The 24,879-nt window shown below is 42.7% G+C and overlaps 1 protein-coding gene across 2 annotated transcripts in view; it reads left to right on the top strand.

Moving 5' to 3' along the window:
- crls1 (cardiolipin synthase 1) overlaps positions 1-24,879 on the top strand; it is a 51,271-nt gene that overhangs the window by 25,136 nt on the left and 1,256 nt on the right. For both annotated transcript variants that reach the window (XM_078556426.1, XM_078556427.1), the window contains 4 exons: positions 9,857-9,986; positions 15,121-15,206; positions 16,357-16,425; positions 23,177-23,268. In XM_078556426.1, the coding sequence (XP_078412552.1) occupies positions 9,857-9,986; positions 15,121-15,206; positions 16,357-16,425; positions 23,177-23,268 (377 nt within the window). The remainder of the gene's footprint in view (positions 1-9,856; positions 9,987-15,120; positions 15,207-16,356; positions 16,426-23,176; positions 23,269-24,879) is intronic.

The following is a 24,879-nucleotide window of genomic DNA, read 5'->3' on the forward strand; positions in this document are numbered from 1 at the left end:
ACTGAAGTGTAACCTTCTATGCAATGTATCTGTTGATGTAGCATGTCTGTTGAAGAATAAATCACGTATTCTGCAAATGAGCTCATTAGAAATAGTACAAGACACCTTGTACTCTTCTTCTGATGTTTTTCACTTTCCTCTGGCCCCACTCACTTTTTTAAAGCAATCCTACTATTGTGAAGCAATACTTGTTGATCTCTTTGTGCTATGACAAAAGAAGGTAGATAGATTACACCTAATTAATCTAAGTCGACTTACTGTAAAGCATGACTTACAGTGCCCGGACTTATCAATCAGATTCCTTTTCATGGTTACGAAGGAGGCAGTTTGGTATTGGCCACTATCTGGACAGTGCTAATTTGAGCATCTAATAAATAGGACAGATAACCGTAGCTAGTGGCTCTGATTTTCTCATAGTAGCATAAGAATTAGTAGCAGGAGTAGGCCATGCAGTCCCTCAAGCCTCCGCCACCATTCAACAGCAACAACTTATATTTAAATAATGCCATTAATGTAATGAAACATCCCAAAGTGCTTCACAGGAGCATTATAAAACAAAGTATGACTCCGAGTCACAGAAGGAGAATTAGGTTAGATGACCAAAAGCCTGGTCAAAGAGGCAGGTTCTAAGGAGTGTCTTAAAGTGAGGTAGGGAGGTATAGGGATGGCATTTTAGAGCTTGAACCTAGACAATTGAAGGCATGGCCACTGATGGTGGTGCGATTAAAATTGGGAATGCACAAGAGGCCAGAATTAGAGGAGTGCGGATATCTGAGGGCTATTAGGGCTGAAGGAAATTACAGAAATAGAGAGGGGCGATGCCATGAAGGGACTTGAAAACAAGAATGAGAATTTTAAAATCAAGATGTTACTTGATCAGAAACAAATGTAGGTCAATGAGGAAAGGGATTTGGTGCAAGTTACAACACGGGTAACAAAGTTTTGGATGACCTCAAATTTAGAGGTTACAATGTGGGAGACCAGAGAGGAGTGCGTTGGAATAGTCAAGTGTATAGGTAACAAAGGCCATCAGCAGCAGATGAACTGGGACGGGTGAAGTTGGGTGATGATACGGAGTTAGAAATGGGCAGCTTTGGTGATGGCACAAATCAGAAGCTCGATTTGGGGTCAAATGTGAAGCCAATGTTGCAAACAGACCTGCTTAATTTCTGACTATTGCCAGGGAGAGGGATGGAGTTGGTAGCTAGGGAATGGAGTTTGGAGTGAGGAACCAAAAACAATGGCTTCAGCCTTCCCAATAATTAATTGGAAGAAATTTCTGTCCATCCAGCACTGGATGTTGGATAAGCCATCTGATAATTTAGCAATAATGGAGGAGTCGAGAGAGAAGATGCTGGGTGTCGTCAGAGTACATGTGAAAACGAATGTCGCCAAGGGCTATCATGCAGATGACAAATAGGAGGAGGCCAAGAATCGATCCTTGGGGACACCAGAGGCAGTGATATGGCAGCAGGAAGAGAATCCATTGCAAGTGATTCTCTGACTACGATTAGATAGGTAAGAATGGAACCAAGTGAGAGCAGTTACACCCAGCTGGCCAATAGTGGAGAGGCTTTGGAGGAGGATGGTGTGGTTAACTGTATCAAAGGCTGCAGAGAGGATGAGAAGGAATAGTTTACCTTTGTTACAGTCATATAGGATGTCATTTGTGACTTTGATAAGAGCTGGTACTGTGGCATAGGCAGAACCTGATTGGAGAGATTCAAACGTGGAATTCTAGCAAAGATGGGAATGGATTTGGGAGACGACAATACGACAAGGACTTTGGAGAGGAAAGGGAAGTTGGAGATGGGACGGTAGTTCGCAAGGACAGAGGAATCGAGGGTTGGTAATTTGAGGAGAGGGGTGAGAACGACACATTTAAAGGAGAGAGGGGCAACACCTGAAAGGAGAGCACCATTTTGTAAGATTGTGGCTGATATATTCAACTCCACTTTCTTGCACTATTCCCATATCCCTTGATTTCCTCAGCGCCCAGTAAAATATCAGTCTCACTCTTAAATGTACTCATCAGTTAGGCATCCACAGCCCTCTGGGGCAAATAATTACAACCTTCTGAGTGAAGAAACTCCTCACCTCGGCTCTAAATGGCTGACCCCTTTACCTTGGGACTATAAACCCTTACTGTAGACTTTCCAGCCAGGAAAGCAAACTTTCAGCATCTACTCTGTCAACCACTTTAAGAATTTTGCATCCAATTCCCAAACCTGTCTAAGTTGGCCACGTGTCTTGATCTAAACCTCACTGTGTGGTCGTCAAGGTCTAAATTTAGATTCAATGTTACAGAGAGAAAATTCCTAATAGAGAGTGCCTCATGTTTGAATTGTACACGGGAGCAGCTGTGGGCCATTCATCGCCGTGAACCTGTTCCATCATTCATTTAAATCGTGGCTGCTCTGCATCTTAATTCCACCTACCTGCTTTGGTTCTGGAGCCAAGGAGGCCGAGGGAGGAGGATGGAGAGAAAGGTAGAAAGCGGCCAGAAGCTCAGGGTCACACTCGATTACTGAAGTGAGGTGTTTAATCAGTGTTTGGCCTCCTTGTAGAGGAGACTGTGCCGTGAGCAATGTACAGTACAGTAAGCTGGATGAAAGACAGGTAAATTTGTTTTACCTGGAAGGAGTGTTTGGGGCTCTGGAGGATGCAAACATGTTTTTTCCAGGCCTAAGGCAGCATCCACATGTGAACCATTCCGCTTACCACGGCCTACTGACACCTTGCACTAACTAACCAGTTGGAAAATTGGCCACCTAATTGTCAATCTGAAGATCTCCCCCCCCCCCCACCCCGTTCTCCTGAATGCACTGAGTCTCACTAGGATAGTAATCCACAAATACCTGACCCAAGTGACATTTCTTCCAAGTTTTGAATGTTTACTGTGTAAAGAACCAGAAACCTTTTAGTCCATTTAGCTTATTATTGCACCAGACTGAGCTCCTAACCACTGAGCAATAGGGAAGCTGCCCACTGTGTAAAGAATAAAAGAAATAGCTTTACATTGGGTCATTGTAGAGATGATAACCAGACGTGCTTGGAATTAAGGTTGCTGTCATAGTTGTGGAAGTGTGGCCTTTGGGGGAGGAGGTGGGTTTCTGAAATTCCTGTGCCATTATGAAGAGATACAGCAGTGGTGATTAAAGTGCTTGTAGGAGTTTGTACCAACTAGGGATGGCTCTAAAAAAGCACATTCCACCACTAAGAATGTGGTATATATCAATGAGAGATCTGTCCAAGCTGTTTTCAAGCCCTTGATGACGGGAAATGACTGGCCTTGGTTTTTTTGAATTGTTGAAGCTTCTACTGGATTAGGTGGAAATGATAAGAACTAAGAGTGGATGTTTTGGTCACTAATATTGCATTAGGTAAATTAAATCTTAAAGTGTGCAGCAGAGGCCCCATTTTGTTAGCAAAATAGGATTATGATTTTGTATTCACAGCATGCAAGTAAAATGGGATGTAACCCTGAAAGTTTAATGTTCTGTTTCATTTTCGTATGACCTGCTCTCCTTTCCTTCACCTACAAGTAAGTTTAGTTATTAAAACTATTGAGCTATAAGCAGTATATTTTTTTAAAAATTGAAAACCTAGTGAAGAAGTCTTTTGGAAAAAAAATAATTTGCTTAAAATTATACAATGTATTGCAGCAAAAAACAAAAACAAAAGGTACTGCAAGTATATAGTAGTGTGCATCTGTAAAGAAAAGATTGGTAAATATTTAAGGTGTAACTTTTTATCAGAATTGTTCTGATCTGAAAATATTAGACTCTCTTTTCTGATTTGGCCTGACTTGCTTTATGCTTCCAGCATTTTCTGTTTTTATTTCACTTTTCCAGTATTTGTACATCGTTCCTTGCTACCCGTACTATATTGTGCTTGAGACTTCAGTTCTGACCTCCCTATTGTACCCAGTTCCTGGTCTCCGCTGTGCTGGCATGGGGAGCCACCCAGCTGGAGTCCAGGCAGCTCTCTTACAGTGAATGGGGAAGGGCCCTTGGAGGGGGATTGTTCTGTCTTTGATGGAATCCTGACATTCTGAGAGGATGTAGGGTGGAGGAGGTAAGGTGCAGATTCAGCGGAATGATAACAGGACTGAAAGAGTTAAATTCTGAGGGCAGGTTCCTGGTCCTGTGTTTAGAAGGTTGAGGAGTGATCTGCTAGGTATTTAAAATGGGGGAAAAGAAGGGATTCATTAGAGAAACGATTTCATCTGGTGGAGGAATTTACATCAAGGAGACGTAACGAAATTTGAGCAAGGCCACTTTAGAGTAAAATTAGTAGTTTCACATAAGGTGAAAGTACATATAAGTGATATCCTATAGTTTATTAGCTACCTCGAGGAGTTAGTAGCTTTGCAAGGTATGGGCTATTAGTTTTAAAGCCATGCTCAGCAATTCCCTCTAATGTCAGTGTTCTTTAAATACTCATTTACAGCATCTTGCTGAACACTCTCAAATATTTTACTGTTATAGATGGTAGAGTAATTGACTTCTAATGATCAGGATTATACCTTGCTCCTTTTTTAAATATTGGAACTATATACCAAATATGGATATGTTTTCCAGTATTTATAGCTCTTTGAAGAGCATCATCTAAAGCTTCAGTGATTCCCTCCTTTACTTTGTTGAGAAATCAAGGCTGTATTCCATCTGGCCCAAGAGGGGTGTGACTATTTAGTGCTTCTAGTTTTTGCATAATACAGTTTTCCTAACTTTAAATGCATAGCTCCATTTGCTATGACTGGAATTTATCTACTATCCTCCTTGATGAAAGTTGATGTGAAGAATCTGTTTACTCAATCTCCCATGCCTAAATCCTATTCAACTTATCGCTTAACAGACCCAAATATGCATTGACCTTTTTTTTTTCTATTATTAACATTGTTGCAAATGTTTTTTGGGTTCATTTTGCTGAATTGTGTCATTTTTCACTTTACCTTTCACTTACATTTTGTAATAAATACATTTTGGCTGCTCAAAGTGTGAAAATCTACTTTCCTAATGTCTTCTACTATCTTTGTAGCAGCCTTCCATCTCGTAAGACAATGGTGTGCGCCACAGTGGTCAACTGTGTTAAGCATCCCATGGTGTGGCTCAGGATCCCCACTCCGGCATGGCAGTCTCTGCCACATTTGCTGCAGTGGAAGGTAGTGAGCTGAGAAGGTGCAGGTTTTTGCTGACCTCTATTTTCTCTGGGCTCTGTTCTCAACCAACTCAGCTTTTCATTTCTGCTCGCCTCTCCCGACGCCCTTCCAAACAGAGCCTCCAGAGGTCAACGACTGACTCCTAATTGTCAAGTGTCAATGTCAGCCAGCTTCATATCTTGCTTGCAGGTGTCCTTGTAGCAGAGGTATGGACATCGACGGAGTCATGACCCAGTGGTCAATTCACCGAACAGATCTTTGGGCATATGGAAGGGGTCATCAACAGTGCTACCAAGCGGCACTCGCTTAGCAATAACCTGTTCACTGAGGCCCAATCTGGGCTCTGCCAGGGCCACTCAGCTCCTGACCTCATTACAGCCTTGGTTCAAACATGGACAAAAGAGCTGAACTCCCGAGGTGAGGCAAGAGCGACTGCCCTTGACATCAAGGCCGCATTTGACCGAGTGTGGCATCAAGGAGCCCTGGAAAAACGGGAGTCAATGGGAATCGGGGCGGGGGCGGTGGGAAACTCTCCACTGGTTGGAGTCACAGTTCCTGCATATCCCTTTGCAAAGCATTTAATATCTCCTTAGATTAGTTAATTGCCTAACCCCAAGTCCAGTTCTTTATTCCTCACTGCTTCGTGTACAGTATCTACATAATAACATTGTAACTTAGACTTCAGAATGTTTATTTTCTTACTTTTAAGCTTATTCCTCAGTCATTTATTTTCTCATTCTTTATGGCGATTACATTTCAAAGGTACTTAATTATCTATAAAGTGCTTTGTGATGTCCTGAGGTTTGAGAGTCTTTTTTTGTTTTTTTTTTTATTTTCCTTTTTGCGTGTATCATGTTAACCTCTTGCTCTCCATCAACGCTTCATCAGTTTGAATCCACCCCCACTGTCCTATTCATCTTCTCTATGAGGACACTGGCCTGGTATAGGTAGCCCATCCTGTCTGATAAACTTTCTTGCGTCCATGGCGTTCATACCAACATTACACTGATGCTGATTTAATGGGCACTCACCCGACACCCATTGAATGAAAATCTACGATGCTCTTGGACTCCTACCTCATGGTCAGATCTGGAGTTCTTGGCGCAGTTGCAGTGATGTTCAAGATCGCAGTGGGAGTTTGGAGCAGTGCTGTGGAAAGAGTCCGTGAGCTCGAATTTTAGGAAAGCCGAGGGAGGGGGTGGTGGAGAGATGGATGGAGGGAGAGAGAGAGAAATGGAGGGAGAGGAAAGCCTGGAACCAGCACTTGTGGAGTGAGGGGAGAGAGGAAAGCCTGAGGGTAGAGAAGAAAACCCTGGGGCCATGGGGTGGGATGGGAAAAGGGAAGCTGAAAGATGAGAGCGTTACTGGTGGTGGGTGGGGTGGGGGGAAGGGAGGAGAGGAAAATCCAGAATCTGGGGGAAGAGAGCCTATGTGAATTAGATAATTGTTGCAGTTGGGTGAGTGGGGGTTATGTATAAATATTCGTGGAAAATTTTGAATTTGTATAGGGTAGTATGCCCTGGACCCTTTTAAAAATGAACCACGATCATAGGGCCTTGTTTGCAAGGTATTTATGTACTAAATGAGCTACTGACAGCTGCTGACTAAGCTCAGTAGGTTTAAATCCTTGTTTGGTAGTCTGCAATTTTAAAAGAAAAATGAACTAAAACTTTTTTTTTGCCACTTAATGATATTACTGGAGCAACAAAGTTTTAAAATGTACAAACAAAAAATGAATTCCAAAATGGCAGAAAGGAAAGCAGATTTTAAAATTAAGTACGCGTTCCCTTTACTTTTATTAAAGAATCAGAATGTCCATGTTCATTGTAGATTCTAACATGCACCAAATAAGAGCCTTGATTTTTCACCGCTTCAAGGTGTTGGATCTTCTGTCACTGCTACTGGGTGGAAAATCCACTCCGACACGTTAAAAGAATTGATTGTCTCCGTTACATATTTCCTTACCTTTTGGTGTAGTATGTTTTTTATAATGCTTCTTGACTATTACTGCTCATAGGAATGCATGTTCTATTCTTTGTAAACTTACCAGACAAATTTGGCCTGTCACACCTAATTTGGGTTAATTTTCACAAGTGATCAGAAAAGAAGAACTTGTACTTGTCACAGCACCGTGCACAACTGCAGGATGTCCCAAGCTTTACAGCCAATGAAGAATTTTTGAAGTGTACAAACCAGTTGAGCAAAGCTGTCAATATGCATGCATGTTGCAAAGAACCATAAACAGCAATAGTATGATAACCAGGTAATGTGTTTTATTGAAGTTGTTTGAAGGAGAAATATTGGCCAGGACACTCAGGAGAATTCCTGTACTCTTCAAAATAGTTATTCCATCTCAACTTGAGAAGACACACAGAGCCTCTGTTTAATGTCTCATCTGAAAGGTGGCACCTTGGACAGTGCAGCACTCCCTCAGTATAGCGTTGAACGTTAACGTAGATTTTGTGCTCAGGTTTCTGGAGTGGGACTTGAATCCAATTATTCAGAGGCGAGTGTGTTACTGATTGAGGCACATCAACTCCTGGCCCTGCCTCTTACTATCTCTAGATTTGTATCAAATCCCATTCAATTATTAAACAGTGTAAAACAGACAAAAAGCATTTGAATGGCTGTAAGCTGGATGTAATTTTCTTCCAAACGTAGAAATTAGGAGCAGCAGTAGGCCATTCAGCCCTTCGAGCCTGATCCACCATTCAACATGATCATGGCTAATCCCCTATCTCAACGCCATGTTCCCGCTTTCTCTCCATAGCCCTTGGTGCCCCTAATATCCAAACATTTATCAATTTCTTTCTTGAATGTACTCAGTGACCCGGCCTCCACAGTCTTCTGTGGTAGAGAATTTCACAGGTTGACCACCCTTTGAGCGAAGAAATTTTTCCTCATCTCGGTCCTAAATGGCCTGCCCCATATCCTGAGACTGTGGCCCCTGGTTCTAGACTCCCCAACCAGGGGAAACACCCTCACTGAATCCAGTCTGTCTAGCCCTGTTAGAATTTTATATGTTTCAATCAGATCCCCTCTCATTCTTCTTAACTCTAGTGAATACAGGCCCGGTCGAACTAATCTCTCCTCGTAAGACAGTCCTGCCATCCCCAGTATCAGCCTAGTGAACCTTCGCTGCACTCCCTCTATGGCAAGTATATTCTTTCTTAGGTAGGGAAACCAAAACTGCACACAATACTCCAGGTGTGGTCTCATCAAGGCCCTGTATATCTGCAGTAAGACATAACTGCTTCTGAACTCAAATCCTTTTGCAGTGAAGGCCAACATACCATTTGCCTTCCTAATTGCTTGCTGCACCTGCCTATTTACTTTCATTGACTGGTGTACAAGGACACCCAGATCCACATTTCCCAATATATCACCATTTAAATAATACTCTGCCTTTCTGCTTTCACACCAAAGCATATGACTTCACATTTATCCACGTCATGCTGCATCTGTCATGTGTTTGCCCACACACACAACTTGTTTAAATCACCCTGAAACCTCCTTGCATCCTCCTCACAACTCTCAACCTCGCCCAGTTTTGCGTCATCAGCAAACTTGGAAATATTGCATTTGGTTCCCTCATTCAAGCCATTTATATATCGTGAATAGCTGGGGCTCAAGCACTGATCCCTGCGGTACACCACTAGCCACTGCCTACCACCCAGAAAAAGACCCATTTATTCCTACACTCTGTTTCCGGTCTGTCAACCAATTCTCAATCCATGCCAGTATATTACCCCCAATCACATGTGCTTTAATTTTTCCCACTAGCTTCTTATGTGGGACCTTATCAAAAACCTTGAATTCAAAATACACCACATCCACTGGTTCGCCCTTATCTACTCTACTAGTTACATCCTCAAAAAACTCAGATTAGTTAAACATGACTTCCCTTTCGTAAACCCATGCTGACTTTGGCTAATCTCGTTAATGCTTTCCAAGTGTTCTGTTACCGCATCTTTTATAATAGACTCTCGCAATTTCCCCATTACTGATGTTAGGCTAACTGGTCTGTAATTCTCTTTTTTTTCTCTTCCTACTTTTTTAAATAGTGGGGTTATATTTGCCACCAGAATTGCTCCAGAGTCTAGAATTTTGGAAGATGACCAAGTTCAAACTTCTTTAACCAGTCCTTACTATTAGGATAATTTCACTTTTTGCCTCCTGTGCTTAGGCTTCTTAATAAATCGAACAATCTCACAATACTGTGTTTTTCAACTCCCCTTATGATAATTCTTAATTGATCTGTTGGCTAAAAACATAATTCTCCCCTGAATCTAAACAAAGTCAAGGGATCTGAACTGCAGTCTGACCTTAAGTGAACCCATGGTTCATTTCAAGATTGCGGAGCAGTTAGACTTTGGCTTCAAGGGAAACATACCTTTGTTCCATTTTAGATGGCATGATGTTCATGTCCTCAGAAAGTGGCTCACCCCTAAAGAAACTGAGAGCAGTCTTGCAGAGCTTGTTTTTTTGGTGTGTTAGTACTATTTCAATCGACTAATCAAAAATAAATTGAAAGAAAGAGTTACCTAAATGTGGAAGCATTTTGCTGTATTATAAGAGAGCCATGACTTAAGTCTCTGTAATTTAGAGATATTTGTGTTAAAATAATCCCTTTCTCTGATATAGCATTATTGATTGACTGTTTAACACCCTGTTTCTTTTCTTTACATGTTGCAGCTGGATGGGTACATTGCACGAAACTGGGCTAATCAGAAATCAGCGTTGGGGAGTGCCCTGGACCCATTGGCAGATAAGATTTTGATCAGCGTCCTATACGTCAGTCTGACTTGTGCTGAACTCATTCCAGGTACTCCTTTCTGCTTGCCCTTCTAGGATAAAGTTCAGAAAAAGCAGAGTAACAGAAATGTGCTTTAGTTCTGAATAGTAGCAACGATGTAAAAAGCCTCAGATTTCATCTGCTTTTACTAGCTAATGGAGCGCACACCAGTGCCTCATGTACATTTTGTGTTATTAGCTTTAAGATTGTAGGACAAAATAAATTAGCTGAAGCTAGTTGCAAGTAAAGAAAAATAACTTGTATTCATATAGCACCATTTTACTTCCTCAGGACATCCCAAAGACCTTCTTGGCTGAAGGATTACTTATTGACATGTACTTTCTTTTTAAAAATTCTTTCATGGAATGCTGGCTAGGCCAACATTTGTTACCTATCCCTAATTGCCCTTGAGAAGGTGATGGGGAGCTGCCTTCTTGAACTGCTGTAGTCCAGATGGTGGTAGGTGCTTTTAGGAAGAGCATTCCAGGTTTTGACCCAGCGACAGTGAAGGAACATCAATATTGTCCCAAGTCAGGGTGGTGTGTGGCTTGGAGGGGAATTTGGAGGTGGTGATGCTCCCATGCGCCTGCGGCCCCTGTCCTTCTAGGTGGTAGAGGTCACAGGTTTGGAAGGTGCTGTCAAAGGAAGCTTGGCTAGTTGCTCAGTGCATCTTGAAGATGGTGCACAGAGCTGTCACTATGTGCCAGTGGTGGAGGGAGTGAATGTTTAAGGTGATGGACGGGGTGCTGATTAAGTGGCTGCTTTGTCCTGGGTGGTGTCGCGCTCCTTGTGTTTATGGAGCTGCACTCATCCAGGCAAGTATTCCATCACATTCCAGACTTGTGCCTTGTAGATAGTGGACAGGCTTAAGGGAGTCCATTATTATGTAGGCAGAAATTGCAGCCAAGCTGTGCACAGCGAGCTCCCAGAAACAGCCAATTCATGCGACCATTTTAACTTGTTATATTTCGTGGTATTGCTCAAGAAAAGAATGTTGATCAGGACACAGGGTGAAATTCCCTATACAACTTTAAATAGTGATGCGCAACCTTTTCCATACACCTGCTGTCCCACCTAAAGGACAGCAACTCCAACAATATAGCTTGATGTCAGTGCTGCAGTGTTGTACCTAGAGATCTAGAAATAGATAGCAGGCTTTTTGGAAGAGGATGGCCCTGACCTTAGAAATATTGCTTCAGTGTGCACACTAAGTCTTTGTCACATTTTGATTAACTATAAATTCCTTATCACCTCCCAGCTTCAGCTCGACATCTTGAAATCCATGTGTTGCCGTGCAAATGCACTTTGTCAGAACTTTGGTTGATTTGTCTCAGTCCCATTGGAACCAGACATCACAGTCGATGAAAGAATCCAGCTCACCTTTTTAGTCAACCTGTCATGGACTTCCCTACTCCATGTTCCGGCTAAATATAGGAAATCTTCCATGTAGGGCAGAAACCTAGAAACTGAAAACCCAAAGTAAGAACCTATATTCACAAAGTACTTCCACATGAGACTGCTGTTATATTTAAGGTCTAACAAGTCATTTAGAGTCAAGTTGTTAAAATTCATACTCTTGTCAAAAATCTTTGCATCTTAAACTAATGTGCACAGTATCCAGATAAAAGCAAAATACTGCGGATGCTGGAAATCTGAAATAAAAACAGAAAGTGCTAGAAAAACTCAGCAGGTCCAGCAGCATCTGTGGAGAGGGAAACGGTTAACATTTCGAGCCCGATATGACTCCTCTTTGGAACATTGTATTCAGGCAGCTGAATTGCTGCAACAGTCCATCATTGACACCCTGCATGTACAAATTCCATGTCCTTCTGTTCAGAAATGCTTGCCCCAGGGTGCTAAATTTTTTTTTATAGTCAGACAGGTTTAACTGTTAGGGATTTCTTTCAAATCAGCAGCTCGAAACCCAATTTTGAAAGCTTGTAAAAATGCCATATCTTTAAAAAGCTATTCCAGGGAACCTCATACTCCTCCTATTTTAAAGCTGGTGAAACTCCATTCATAATCCTTTCATGTTAGACTATGCTTTGACTACATTGAGAAAGTCCAGGCAAAGACTCAAGAAAATTGTCCTCGCTGTTACTGATCCGGAAATCTGATATTAAGTCAATGCTGCTATTTTTCCGGCACAGTTTTGTTTTAGTTGAACATTAAAGGTGAGGACTTACAGCGCAGAGCACCACAAAATGCTGTATGGGATGCCGATTAGATTCCTAAATACTAATTCTCCAGATGGTCTTGGCTTTGGATCAGCAATATGAATGGTCGTTCGCTCTCAGCGGATGAGACCATGACCAGGATTATTCAGTCGGCTTGCGGGGGCGGGCCCGACACGCTGGCGTGTAAAATGACATGCGATGAATTGGGCGTGCATCCCGGGTCATCGCGCTGTCTCACGATGTTTCGTTAAGCGGGCGTGCGCTGGGAATTGGCTGCGCGCCCGCCAATAACTGATAGGCCTATTAAGGAATGAATTAATGTCATTGTTTATGCTGCCCGTCCAACCTTAAGGTTGGCGGGCAGGCGAAAAGGTCAAGCGGCCTTCACGTTTTTTTAGGAAACCTCAGCCACGAGCGGGACGAGGCTTCCTAAGCTTTAACGACTTAAATAAAAAAAATTTCTGAAATATAAAAACATGTCCCATCTCATGTGGCACAGTCACATGAGGGGACATGTTTAATTAAATTTTCAAACCATTAATTTATTTATCTCAAAAGAGCTTCAATCTCCCTGCGGCAGCTCTGTGCCTCGGAGATTGAAGCCGACTCTCCCTCCTCGCCCCGCCCGCACAGGTAGCACTGAGCACTACGGCTCGCGTCTTACGCTGGGCAGGCCTTAATTGACCCGCTCGCGTAAAATGGTCTCCGCGACCACTCCCGCTGAGCCCGCCCGACACAGGAAAAATTCAGGCCCATATGTTGAAAGGATTTAATTGTAGGACTTGGACTTGGGAACAGGAGTGGGCTACTTCCCCTTTGAGCCTGCTACGCCATTTGCTAAGATCATGGCTGATCTGGTCGTGGTGTTAATTTGCCTGGCTGTCTGAACCCTCCCCCACATCCCTTGACACCCCTGGCCAGCAAAAATCTGTCTAACTCTGTCTTGAATAAATTCAATGGCCCAGCCTCTATTACTTTCTGAGGAAGAGAATTCCACATACTAACGACCCTCTGAAAGAAAATGTTTCTCCTCATCTCCGTCTTAAGAGGTCTTATTCTTAAACTGTGTCCTCTAATTCTAGTCTGCCCCCAACAAGTAGGAACATCTCCTGGTGTCCACTCTAGCAAGTCCCCTCAGGATCTTGTATGTTTCAATGAGATCACCTCTCATTCTTCTAAACTCCAATGGGTATAGGCCCAACCTGTTCAACCTTTCCTTATAAGATAAACCCTTCATCCCAGGAATGAGTCAAGTCAGCCTTCCCTGAATTGTCATTTTTTGGCAGTAGTTCTGTTGGCATTTTGCTACCTTAAGCAATGTTATCAGTACTCCTGGAAATATAGTTGAATCTTCCTTTCCATAATTTCTGACAGATTATCTTCTTGCTTCGGTGAGTTCTTGGGGCTGAAATGATGGATGTTAGCTAGTGTTTTCAGTTAACTTGTCTGTGATGCTATGATTTTACCAACTGTTGTGACAGTGGTGAAACCCAAGTTGCATTAATTCTGGTTTTAATGCTCCCATTTACACCCTTCACTCTGACCACCCTCTTGCAGAACTAATTATTTTCTTAATGCGTTTTTTATTATTTCACAGAAAACAAGCTGCTTTTATTCAGTCATAATAGACTACAGATACTGGGGAACGTTCATAAACAAATTATAACGCAATATCTTGGAAGCTTTTTAGTGACTGAATGTGGAAGAGTGATAAAGTTAATCTGCTGCTCAATCTCTTGGCTGCTTTGCTTTTATCATGTTCTGCACAAACATGTATTTCTGGTATTTGGTGAATCATAAAGTGAGCTACCAACTCCATCCCTCTCCCTGGCAACTGTCCGAGGCGGAACCAGATTGTTTGCAGCCTTGATGTCCTTTCTGAGCCGGAGATGAGCTTCTGACCGTATATCTGCGCCATCACTAAAAGCGCCTATTTTCACTACTCTGACCCTGCCTCGGCCGATCTGCTAAAACACTTTTTTTTTTAACCTCCAGTTCACTATTCCAAAGCAGCCTTCGTTGACCTCCCACGTTCTATCCTCTGTAAGCTTCAGATCATCCAAAACTTTGCTGATTTAGATTGGCTCCTAGTTAAGCAACGCCTCGATTTTAAAATTCTCATCCTTATTTTCAAATCCCTCCATGACCTCACCCCTCCTTGTTTCTAACCTCTTCCAGCCGCACAACCCTCTGAGATATCTGAGCTCCTCTAATTTTGAATTTGAGCATCCTTGATTTTAATTGATCCACTGCTAGTGGCTGTGCCTTCAACTCTAAGCTCTGAAATTCCCTACCTACACTACTGTGCCTTTCTACCTCTTTCCTCCTTTTAAGAAGCACCTTACAATCTATATCTTTGCCTAAGCTTTTGGTTGTCTACCCTAATATCTACTTATGTGGCTTGGTGTCTAACTTTGCTAGATAAGGCTTGTAAAATGCCTTGGGACGTTTTATTACATTAAAGGCACTATATGAATGCGAATTGTTGTTTTTTACATTTAAAGCAACTACTGACTTTGACTTGTAGCATCCTTTGAAGAATCTACCCTGATTTGCATAAATGCTCATGTTCACCTCATCTATTCTTTTTAAAACCTTAATACTCCGGCTGCCACCACCAATGCTTCATTTTCTATTTCTCAATACGTGATACTATTGATGTCTTTCCTTTCTCCTGCGTGACTGCTGTTCTGAGTGGTATTTGCAAATTTAGGCCCTTTGTGGGGTATGTCGGTCAGCTTATTTACTGCGAGTGTCGAAAATGTTGTTATATGTTAAAATGCCTGGATATCATTTACAGTAAGCTTACAACATCAGGGAAAATTTGAATGATCACATCTTTAGGACCTCCTAGTAGGGCCGTTTTTTTTAATGACCAACTTCGTAACTGGAGTAATGCTTCAAAACTGGAGGATTCACTCCCCACCCCCCGCCCCTCCACCCCAACCAAAACGCTACCTCATACCCATTATAATCCTGTTTTGCAGCTCCTCTTACTGCTATGGTCCTTTTGCGAGATGTCATTTTGATTGCAGCTGGTTTCTATATTAGATACCGAACGGTTCCACCACCAGTAAGTAACAAAGCTGTTCATCTCATTGTAACTTTATGCTCAACTGTCTCTCCCCACCCCCTCACCTTTGTCCCCCCACCCCCGCTCACCTTTCTCCCCCCCACCCACCCCCCGCTCACCTTTCCCCCCCCACTCACCTGTCTCCTCCCCCGCTCACCTTTCTCTCCCTCCATCCCCCCGCTCACCTTCCCCCACCCCCCCGCTCACCTTTCTTCCCCCCCCGCGCACCCTTTCCGCCCCCCCCGCTTGCTTTCCCCCTGCTTTTTTCAACCAGCTTGCTATCCCCCATTTGCTTCCCCCGCTCACTTTCCCTCCTTCGTCTCACTGCCCCCCCACTGCGCTCGCCCTGTTCTCCCCCACCCTGCTCGCCCTGCTTTCTCCCCCCAACCCCCCTCGCCCTGTTTCCCTTCCCCCCCCCGCCTCGCTTAACCCCCTCGCTCTTTCTTTCTTTCTTGCTCTCATGGTAGCTTGCATACTAGCCCTTTTATTTTGTATTGTGTCTCTGCCCTGTCATGTGCTGATGCTAACTGAGCTACTTACTTTACTTCATACTCTTTTTTTTGTAACCTGACCACCCTCAAATCCTTTTCAGATTAATTTATTACTGCTGACACTGGCTCTTTAGGTTACAATATCCTGAACGAAGCTGATGTTTGAAATAATATTTTTGCCTTATTTATGAGGCAGTGGTAAAAAGAGGCCAGTTTTATATGAAATCTAACTTGTTTTTGCCAGTGTGAATGACCTGACCATCTTTGCAAACAGTCCCAGGTAAACAAGAACCCTCTAGGGTGAGTCTTGACTGGGAAGAAATTGACAGTATGATGGTGGGAACATTTCTAGTTTTTTTTTCCTTCACTGGAAGAGAATGGGACAACTCTACTGAATTGACACCAACCTATGAATCCTGTGTGCCAAATTGTGTTATAGGAACTTGGCTTTTATGTTAATATGAACTAACTTTGCTTTGATCTCCTGTACTCCCATTGAGTTGGAAGTTCTCTTGATTAGTGTGCAAACAAAAATCAAATGCTTTCCTATCCCTTTTTCCCGTCGTTCACCTGTTTTGTATTGTGCAACCTTTTACACAGTGTTTGCGTTTTGTGAAATTGTATGTATGCAACTAGATAACTACTTTCATGTCTCGCAGAGGACTCTCAGCAAATATTTCAACCCGTGCTATGCTACGGCTCAATTAAAACCAACGTTTATCAGCAAGGTAAGATGCATTTGTTGTTTATTGATCTCTTTTCCATCCAACCCCCGAGCTCTCCACTCCACCCCTGAGGCATGCAAAGGAAGGACTTGCTTTAGTCCATGTGTGAGAGCCCAGGTCCACCTGCGATTTCCACTGTGACCTCAATCAGATTAGGCAGTGGCATGCAAACACACCTGCTGCATTGTGTTCCTCATCTGTTACCTTCTGATGCAAAACTCATTCATTGCCACTATAAGATACCTGATGATAATATTTTAGCCTTTGAAAGAATAATACAATGGCTCTGCAATTCTGGAAAAAACACCATAGAAGATTTAAAAAACTTAATTCCTGTGGGAGACAAAGCCTTGGAAATTAATCACAACACAAGTGCACATATCCACTTTCAGAAATTCCTAAATGTACTCCTGCAAAATCAGACTTGTGCGTATTTTAGATTTTTTGTGCAATCAAGTTTCAGGGAGGGAAGATCAGATGAGTAATTCACTCTCGTTATGATAGAGCTTTGATTATATTTTTTATGTGGGACTAACTTGATAGCTCTTTTAGAGATCTGGTTGAGGCACAATGGACCGACTGGCCACCTTCTCTACTGTGTGCATCTATGACTATGGAAGTGATGGAGATTTGGGGCACTGATAGCTTGAGCTACAAGCTCATGGCCCATTTCAACCTTTTTGTTAACATATCATTGGCAAACCTTGAATGTTCATTTACACAGAATCCAGAATGTGCTATCAAAATCTTGGAATCCCATGTAATGAAAATGGAAATGAATTTTGTCACCGTAAAGTAGTGGTCTTGGTTATAGATCCATTTTCAGGACTGTCTTCAGGTTGTGCTAGTTCTCAACTTGTATCAGTTTTCTAGGTTGGTATGTATGACCCTTTGTTACTCAATGCTACAATAACTATGGCACACTTTATTTAAAAAAAATATAGGAAAAGAGCTTACCTTGAGTATATGTTACTGCTTCTGATTTGCAATAGGAACAGGAGTAGACCTTTCAGCCCTTTGGCAGAACAGGCTCATTCAATTAGATCATGGCCGAACTGTATTTTAACACCATCCACCCACTCTAGTTCCCTAACCCTTAATATCCTTGCCTAATAAAAATTGATCAGTCTCAGTTGTGAAATCTTTAACTGACCTCCATATATTCGCTAGCCTTTGAGCGAAGCAGAGAGTGCTTCCTGACTTCACCTCCTGAATGACCTGCCTCTAATTTTAAGGTTATTCCCCTTGGTTCTGGACTCCCCTCCAGTCGAAATGGTCTGTTGAACCTATCAAATCCTTTAATCATCTTAAGCATCTCAATTAAACCATCCTTGAAGTAAATGAATACAGGCTAATTTTCAGATGGAGAAAGGTCCTTCGAAACCTGTGGCAATAAAAAAAAATACAACTCGGTGACTAAAAGTATAACAATTCTGAGTGTGCTTTTTTAAAAAATTGAATTTGTGGTTGGAATTAAGAGAAAATAAAGGAGAGAGCAAAACCCAGCTGAGCAGGAAGTACTGAAACTCAGGTTTCAGGCTTTTGAAACAATGAGATGCTTCAAACAAATGTTACAGGCATCAGTAAGACCATGGAGACGTTGGTGGGTAAGTTTGATTTGATGGTGAATTGTAATTGGCTGTGTTTATTGTGGTTTACATTTTATTTATATTTAACTGGGTCTGAAGTAAAATCAGCATCAGCAGTAACTTTCAGAAGTGCAATCAGCGAAGTAATTAATTGCTTTCTTGTGGGATTTACCCTTCAATGAGTCATTATGGTCAGTCGCTTATTTCAACCAGGGAAGGAATTTTGATACTTGGAGCTCTCTACTTGCTATGGGCGGATCTCGTTGCCACTCATGAATGTAGTCAATTTTAACTTAAGACACTAAGCGGTAGATTTTTAATTCGTGCAAGTTTTGGGCAGGTGGGATGATTACAAAGCACCCTCACAGGCCTAAGTTTGAGACCCGGGCTATTTTAACAGCTTGTCTTCACCTGCAGGCTGCCAGTCAGTTGTCCACCCCAACCATGCAGAAGGTGACAGTGGCTGGGGAGGGTGGGAGTAGGGGCTTGAGCAGTTGGATGCTACTGGCTGGCACCAAAGGGAGGCTTCCCTGTAGACAGGTAAATTGTGGGGATGGTATATCAATAGGATGTTGCAGCTGGGGAGGTGGCAATCCGGAGCAAAATAGGGTCCCTTCATCCTGTCAACAGCATTTTACGGAGCAGGAGAGTTCCGGGAGCTTACCCAGTGAATCCCAGCTTAAAATACAATCAGGTCCTCATTGATGTTCTGGGACGTTGGCTTGCATTAATTTGTGAGGCAGCCTCCTGCTTCTGACTGGCGCTTCAACAATGTAAGTACAGTGAGCAGTTAAAATGGTGGCCAATGGGATCCTAATGGAAACAGGATAGTTAGACTGCATACTCTAAGTTAAAGAACCCTCTGCCCAAGCCCTAACCCATGCTCCACCCCTGCTCAGCAGTGTGGGCTAATATTCCCTCCTAAATTTTGTTTGGAGAAGAAATCTAGTAGTTCAAGTGTTGATTGCCTTGTATCCAACTAGAAAGATGTTAGCACTTGTGACTGAGATTTTTGTCATGTCCTTCCATGTCTTCTGTGTTTCTGGTTCTCAGTTGGGCATTTGATGGAGCTTAGGAATAAATTTTGTATCTTGGATTGGTGGTGAAAGTTGATACATTACCATCCTCCCAGCTGTTTGTGGAGTGGCCAACATTCTATTCCTGGTACAAAAACAGAATTACCTGGAAAAACTCAGCAGGTCTGGCAGCATTGGCGGAGAAGAATAAAATTGACTTTTCGAGTCCTCATGACCTTTCAACAGAACTGAGTAAAATTAGGAGAGGGGTGAAATATAAGCTGGTTTAAGGTTGGGGGGGGGGCCCGGTGGGGTGGGCGTAGAGAGTGTTGGGGGGGGGTGGTTGTAGGGACAAGCAAGCAGTGATAGGAGCAGATAATCAAAAGATGTCACAGACAAAGGAACAAAGAGGTGTTGAAGGTGGTGATATTATCTAAGAGAATGTGCTAATTAAGAATGGATGGCAGGACACACAAGGTACATCTCTAGTTGGGGTGGGGTGAAATAAGACTAACAGGGCATAAAAGGTATAGATTTAAAAATAATGGAAATAGGTGGGAAAAGAAAAATCTATATAAATTATTGGAAAAAACAAAAGGGAGGGGGAAAAAACGGAAAGGGGGTGGGGATGGAGGAAGGAGTTCAAGATCTAAAGTTGTTGAATTCAATATTCAGTCCGGAAGGCTGTAAAGTGCCTAGTCGGAAGATGAGGTGCTGTTCCTCCATTTTGCGTTGGGCTTCACTGGAACAATGCAGCAAGCCAAGGACAGACATGTGGGCAAGAGAGCAGGGTGGAGTGTTAAAATGGCAAGCGACAGGGAGGTCTGGGTCATTCTTGCGGACAGACCCAGTTTGCGTTTGGTCTCTCCAATGTAGAGGAGACTGCATTGGGAGCAACGAATGCAGTAGACTAAGTTGGGGGAAATGCAAGTGAAATGCTGCTTCACTTGAAAGGAGTGTTTGGGCCCTTGGACGGTGAGGAGAGAGGAAGTGAAGGGGTAGGTGTTGCATCTTTTGCGTATGCATGGGGAGGTGCCGTAGGTGGGGGTTGAGGAGTAGGGGGTGATGGAGGAGTGAACCAGGGTGTCCCGGAGGGAACGATCCCTGCGGAATGCCGTCGGGGGGGTGAAGGGAAGATGTGTTTGGTGGTGGCATCATGCTGGAGTTGGCAGAGGATGATCCTTTGAATGCGAAGGCTGGTGGGGTGATAAGTGAGGACAAGGGAGACCCTATCATGTTTCTGGGAGGGAGAGGAAGGTGTGAGGGCGGATGCGCCGGAGATGGGCCGGATACGGTTGAGGGCTCTGTCAACGACCGTGGGTGGAAAACCTCAGTTAAGGAAGAAGGAGGACATGTTGGAGGAACTGTTTTTGAAGGTAGCGTCATCAGAACAGATGCGACGGAGGCGAAGGAACTGAGAGAATGGGATGGAGTCCTTACAGGGAGCGGGGTGTTAGGAGCTGTAGTCGAGGTAGCTGTGGGAGTCGGTAGGCTTGTAATGGATATTGGTGGACAGTCTATCACCAGAAATTGAGACAGAGAGGTCAAGGAAGGGAAGGGAAGTGTCAGAGATGGACCATGTGAAAATGATGGAGGGGTGGAGATTGGAACCAAAATTAATAAATTTTTCCAGGTCCCAACGAGAGCATGAAGCAGCACCGAAGCAATTATCGATGTACCGGAGAAAGAGTTGTGGGAGGGGGCCGGAGTAGGACTGGAACAAGGAATGTTCCACATACCCCATAAAGAGACAGGCATAGCTGGGGCCCATGCGGGTACCCATAGCCACACCTTTAATTTGGAGGAAGTGAGAGGAGTTAAAGGAGAAATTGTTCAGTGTGAGAACAAGTTCAGCCAGACGGAGGAGAGTAGTGGTGGATGGGGATTGTTCAGCCCTCTGTTCAAGGAAGAAGCTAAGGGCCCTCAGACCATCCTGGTGGGGGATGGAGGTGTAGAGGGATTGGACGTCCATGGTGAAGAGGAGGCGGTTGGAGCCAGGGAAATGGAAATTGTTGAGGTGGCGTAAGGTGTCAGAGGAATCACGGATGTAGGTGGGAAGGGACTGGACAAGGGGAGAGAGAAGGGAGTCAAGATAACGAGAAATGAGTTCCGTGGGGCAGGAACAGGCTGACACGATCGGTCTGCCGGGACAGTCCTGTTTGTGGATTTTGGGTAGGAGGTAGAAGCGGGCCGTCCGAGGTTGGGCGACTATCAGGTTGGAGGCTGTGGGAAGAAGATCTCCAGAGGAGATGAGGTCAGTGACAGTCCTGGAAACAATGGCTTGATGTTCAGTGGTGGGGTCATGGTCCAGGGAGTGGTAGGAGGAAGTGTCTGCGAGTTGACGCTCAGCCTCCGCGAGGTAGAGGTCAGTGCACCAGCCAACAACAGCACCACCCTTGTCAGCGGGTTTGATGACAATGTTGGGGTTGGACCTGAGAGAACAGAGTGCAGTAAATTCAGAGAGAGACAGATTAGAATGGTGAGAGGAGCAGAGAAATTGAGACGTCTAATGTCACGCCGACAGTTCTCAATGAAAAGATCAAGAGAAGGTAAGAATCCAGAGGGAGGGGTCCAGGTGGAGGGAGAATATTGGAGGTGGGTAAAAGGATCCGTTGAACGGGTCATGAGGACTCGAAACGTCAACTTTATTCTTCTCTGCCGATGCTGCCAGACCTGCTGAGTTTTTCCAGGTAATTCTGTTTTTGTTTTGGATTTCCAGCATCCGCAGTTTTTTGTTTTTATTCTATTTCTGATGGCTGACGAGGTATTGGTGAGTCACTTGTGAGTGAAAGATGGGAAAATGTTTTTTTTTGTAATTATTGTAATAGACCTGAATATGAGTCATTTATCTCCACTGAGACTACTAGAATGCCAGGATTTTTGGCTCTTAATTCTGGCACCATGGCATGAAGTGAAGAGCAACCACAACCTGCACAAGGTGCAATGATAAAACTCTGCGATGTTAAACCTGTGGGAAGAAAGGAGCTGACTTTTCACATCGTATTCACACTTCATCATGTATCAGAAGCTTACACCCCCACCACAGAGGATTTAAATTATGTTACTCATGGAGTATTTCTCTGTATGTAGTAAAGTGACCAAAAATAATCAGTGATACAAGCCTGAGGACATCAGATAAATGAATACATGGAGATTATATAGCTTCCTTGTTTAGTACCCTCCTGCCTTGACGTGGCAAGATTTCGTTGAGGATTTAAACTGAATGCAGATATATCTCATTCTTTTAAAAACTGATACATGATCGACATTAAGATGTGAACATACATAAAATCTATGCCAGATAACTTCACAAATATTGACCTATTCAAATGATATTTATGGATTCTTATAAAAACTAAATTTAAATCAGTACCAACAATTGGTTGGTTAGCATTAACTAATAAAGTGCAGATTTGCTTTTGGGCTTTAAATGATATAATTTTTCAAATCTATCTGTACCCTGCTGTTTCAAAGTTTCTGTGACTATATTGCTTGAATTTGTCTGACTCCATCTCCATAATTATTTTCTTTGCTACATTTAACACTTGGTTATACCTTGGATTCCTTTCAAAAATTGATATGCTGGGAGCTGTTTTGTGCTCGGCTTGAGTTTCAAATCAATCTGCATGTCATTTTTTCCTGTATTCTACTTCTACCAAGTAATAAAGAATTGCAGCCTCATAAATGGTACTAAGAAGCTGCAACAAATGTTGAGACACAAAGTAAGTTTTCGATAAGCCTACGATAAATAGTTTTAAATTGAAATGGATAAGAACTGTTTGAAATCTCCCCTTGAATGGACGTGTTTAAAAAGAAATGAACTTTGCTGAAATGTTGAAAGCAGAAATTGATACAGAATTTGAAGGACTTGAGTCTTGATATATTTATTGTAAGTGTTGTCCCAGGGTCCCCTTTCAATACATTTCATGATTCTATCATGGAGGAATTTTTTTGTTTTATTGCCCATGGCATATTTGGCACTCTGAGCTTTGGCTTTTACTGAATGATTTGAACAAGCCTGCACCATGGTCTGTACGACATCACTAGTAATGTAATGAAACTGAAAGAGAAAAACCACACTGTCGCTACATTATATCTAACATTTTATTTGGCAATATTTTAATTCTTTGGCTTTTATTTATGTTGCAGGTTAACACAGCGGTTCAACTTGTGCTAGTGGCTGCATCTCTGGCAGCCCCAGTTTTTCAGTATGTGGACAGTGTGTTCCTTCACACTTTATGGTAAGATTTGCTGGGAACATTATGAAAATAAGAAATGCTTGTATTTATAGACCTTTTATCATAGCAGAACATCCCATGGCACTTTCTCAAAGAAATAGTTTGGACACCATGCAGGGATTGGGGAAGATTGGAGTGGCTGTAAATCTAGGCGAAGAGTAAGTTGTGAGGAGGGTATTGGAGGTGTGCAGAGGCACAAGCGACAGGTGAGGTTTAGGAAGAGAATTTAGAGTGTGGTGAAGGCTGTGCCATCAATGCGCGAGTTGGGGATGCCCAGTACAGCAGAGGCTGTAGGCCCAGGGTTTGAGTATAGTGATAATATGGATGGATCTTTAAACAAGTAGAAACACTTTGAAACAATTGACAGGGAATCAGTGAAGGGTAGCAAGGACCTTGGTGAGCAGGACTTAGTACTGGATAGATTTCATCCTATCAGTAAATGAATTCTATTAATACTGCTACCATGTTGAAAATTGGTCTGTTCATAATAGAAATAAAAGCAGAAAATGCTGGAAAAACTCAGCAGGTCTGGCAGCATCTGTGGAGAGAGAAACAGAGTTAAGTTTTCAAGTCAATATGACTTCTTCAGAGCTCTGAAGAAGAGTCTGAAACCTTGAGATGTCCAAAATTATTCAGAATGAAAGAAAACGGCTTGAAAGATGGAAAGGATCGAAGAGAACAAAGCAGTTAAGCATCGTTGCCCTTACTGAACAAAATAGAGTGGGGCTGTCAGTAAGTGGAGTGTTGGAAGCTGTGGAGAGAGAGACTAAATTAGCAAAATAGTTTGAGTGGGAGAGATTGGTGGGAGTGCAGTGTTTGCATGTTCATTTTGATGTTTTAGTGGTTTCATTTTAATTACTTCACGGTTTGATATTTTGTAAGCATTTTTGTTGCGTGGGGAGCAAATATGCAAAAGGTCAGCAGCAAGTGATAGCCATTTGTATCAGTTCTTGACCATCATTCAGGCAGTTTTCTATCTTAAGTGACATTCTAACTTGAAGTGGGTCTACTACCTTTTATAAAACAAAAACAAAAATACCTGGAAAAGCTCAGCAGGTCTGGCAGCGTCTGCGGAGAGGAACGCAGTTAACACAGTTCAAGTCCGAATGACCCTTCAACAGAACTAAGTAAAAATAGAAGAGAGGTGAAATATAAGCTGGTTTAAGGAACTACCTTTTATAGCTGGATGATAAATCACCATTAGTAACCACGCAAAATCAGTAGCACCATTTCCTGACACAAAATGTCTCAAATAAAATGGAAGGCAGGAACAGATTACCGGAAGACAACAGGCTTGCAGAATGCGGGAGGGATAAATAGCAAATGAAAGTCAATATAGCTAACTGAGGCAGTTCATTTTGGTAGAAGGAATAACTAGGCCACTTAATCGGCTGCCTAGGCCCTAAGCTCTGGAATTTCCTACCTCAACCTCCCTGCACCTCTGCCTTTCTCCCCTCTTTTAAGACAATTGTTAAGTTCTACATCTTTAAGCAAGCTTTTGGTCTCCTGTTTTAAAATCCCCTTATGTGGCTCGGGGTTAATTTTTTTTTCATGCTTCTGGAGTATGATTTATTACATTAAAGATGCTATATAAATGCAAATTTTTATTGCAAT

This window comes from Cetorhinus maximus, chromosome 14 (assembly GCF_964194155.1).
Source record: "Cetorhinus maximus chromosome 14, sCetMax3.hap1.1, whole genome shotgun sequence".
NCBI classification, from domain to species: Eukaryota; Metazoa; Chordata; class Chondrichthyes; order Lamniformes; family Cetorhinidae; genus Cetorhinus; species Cetorhinus maximus.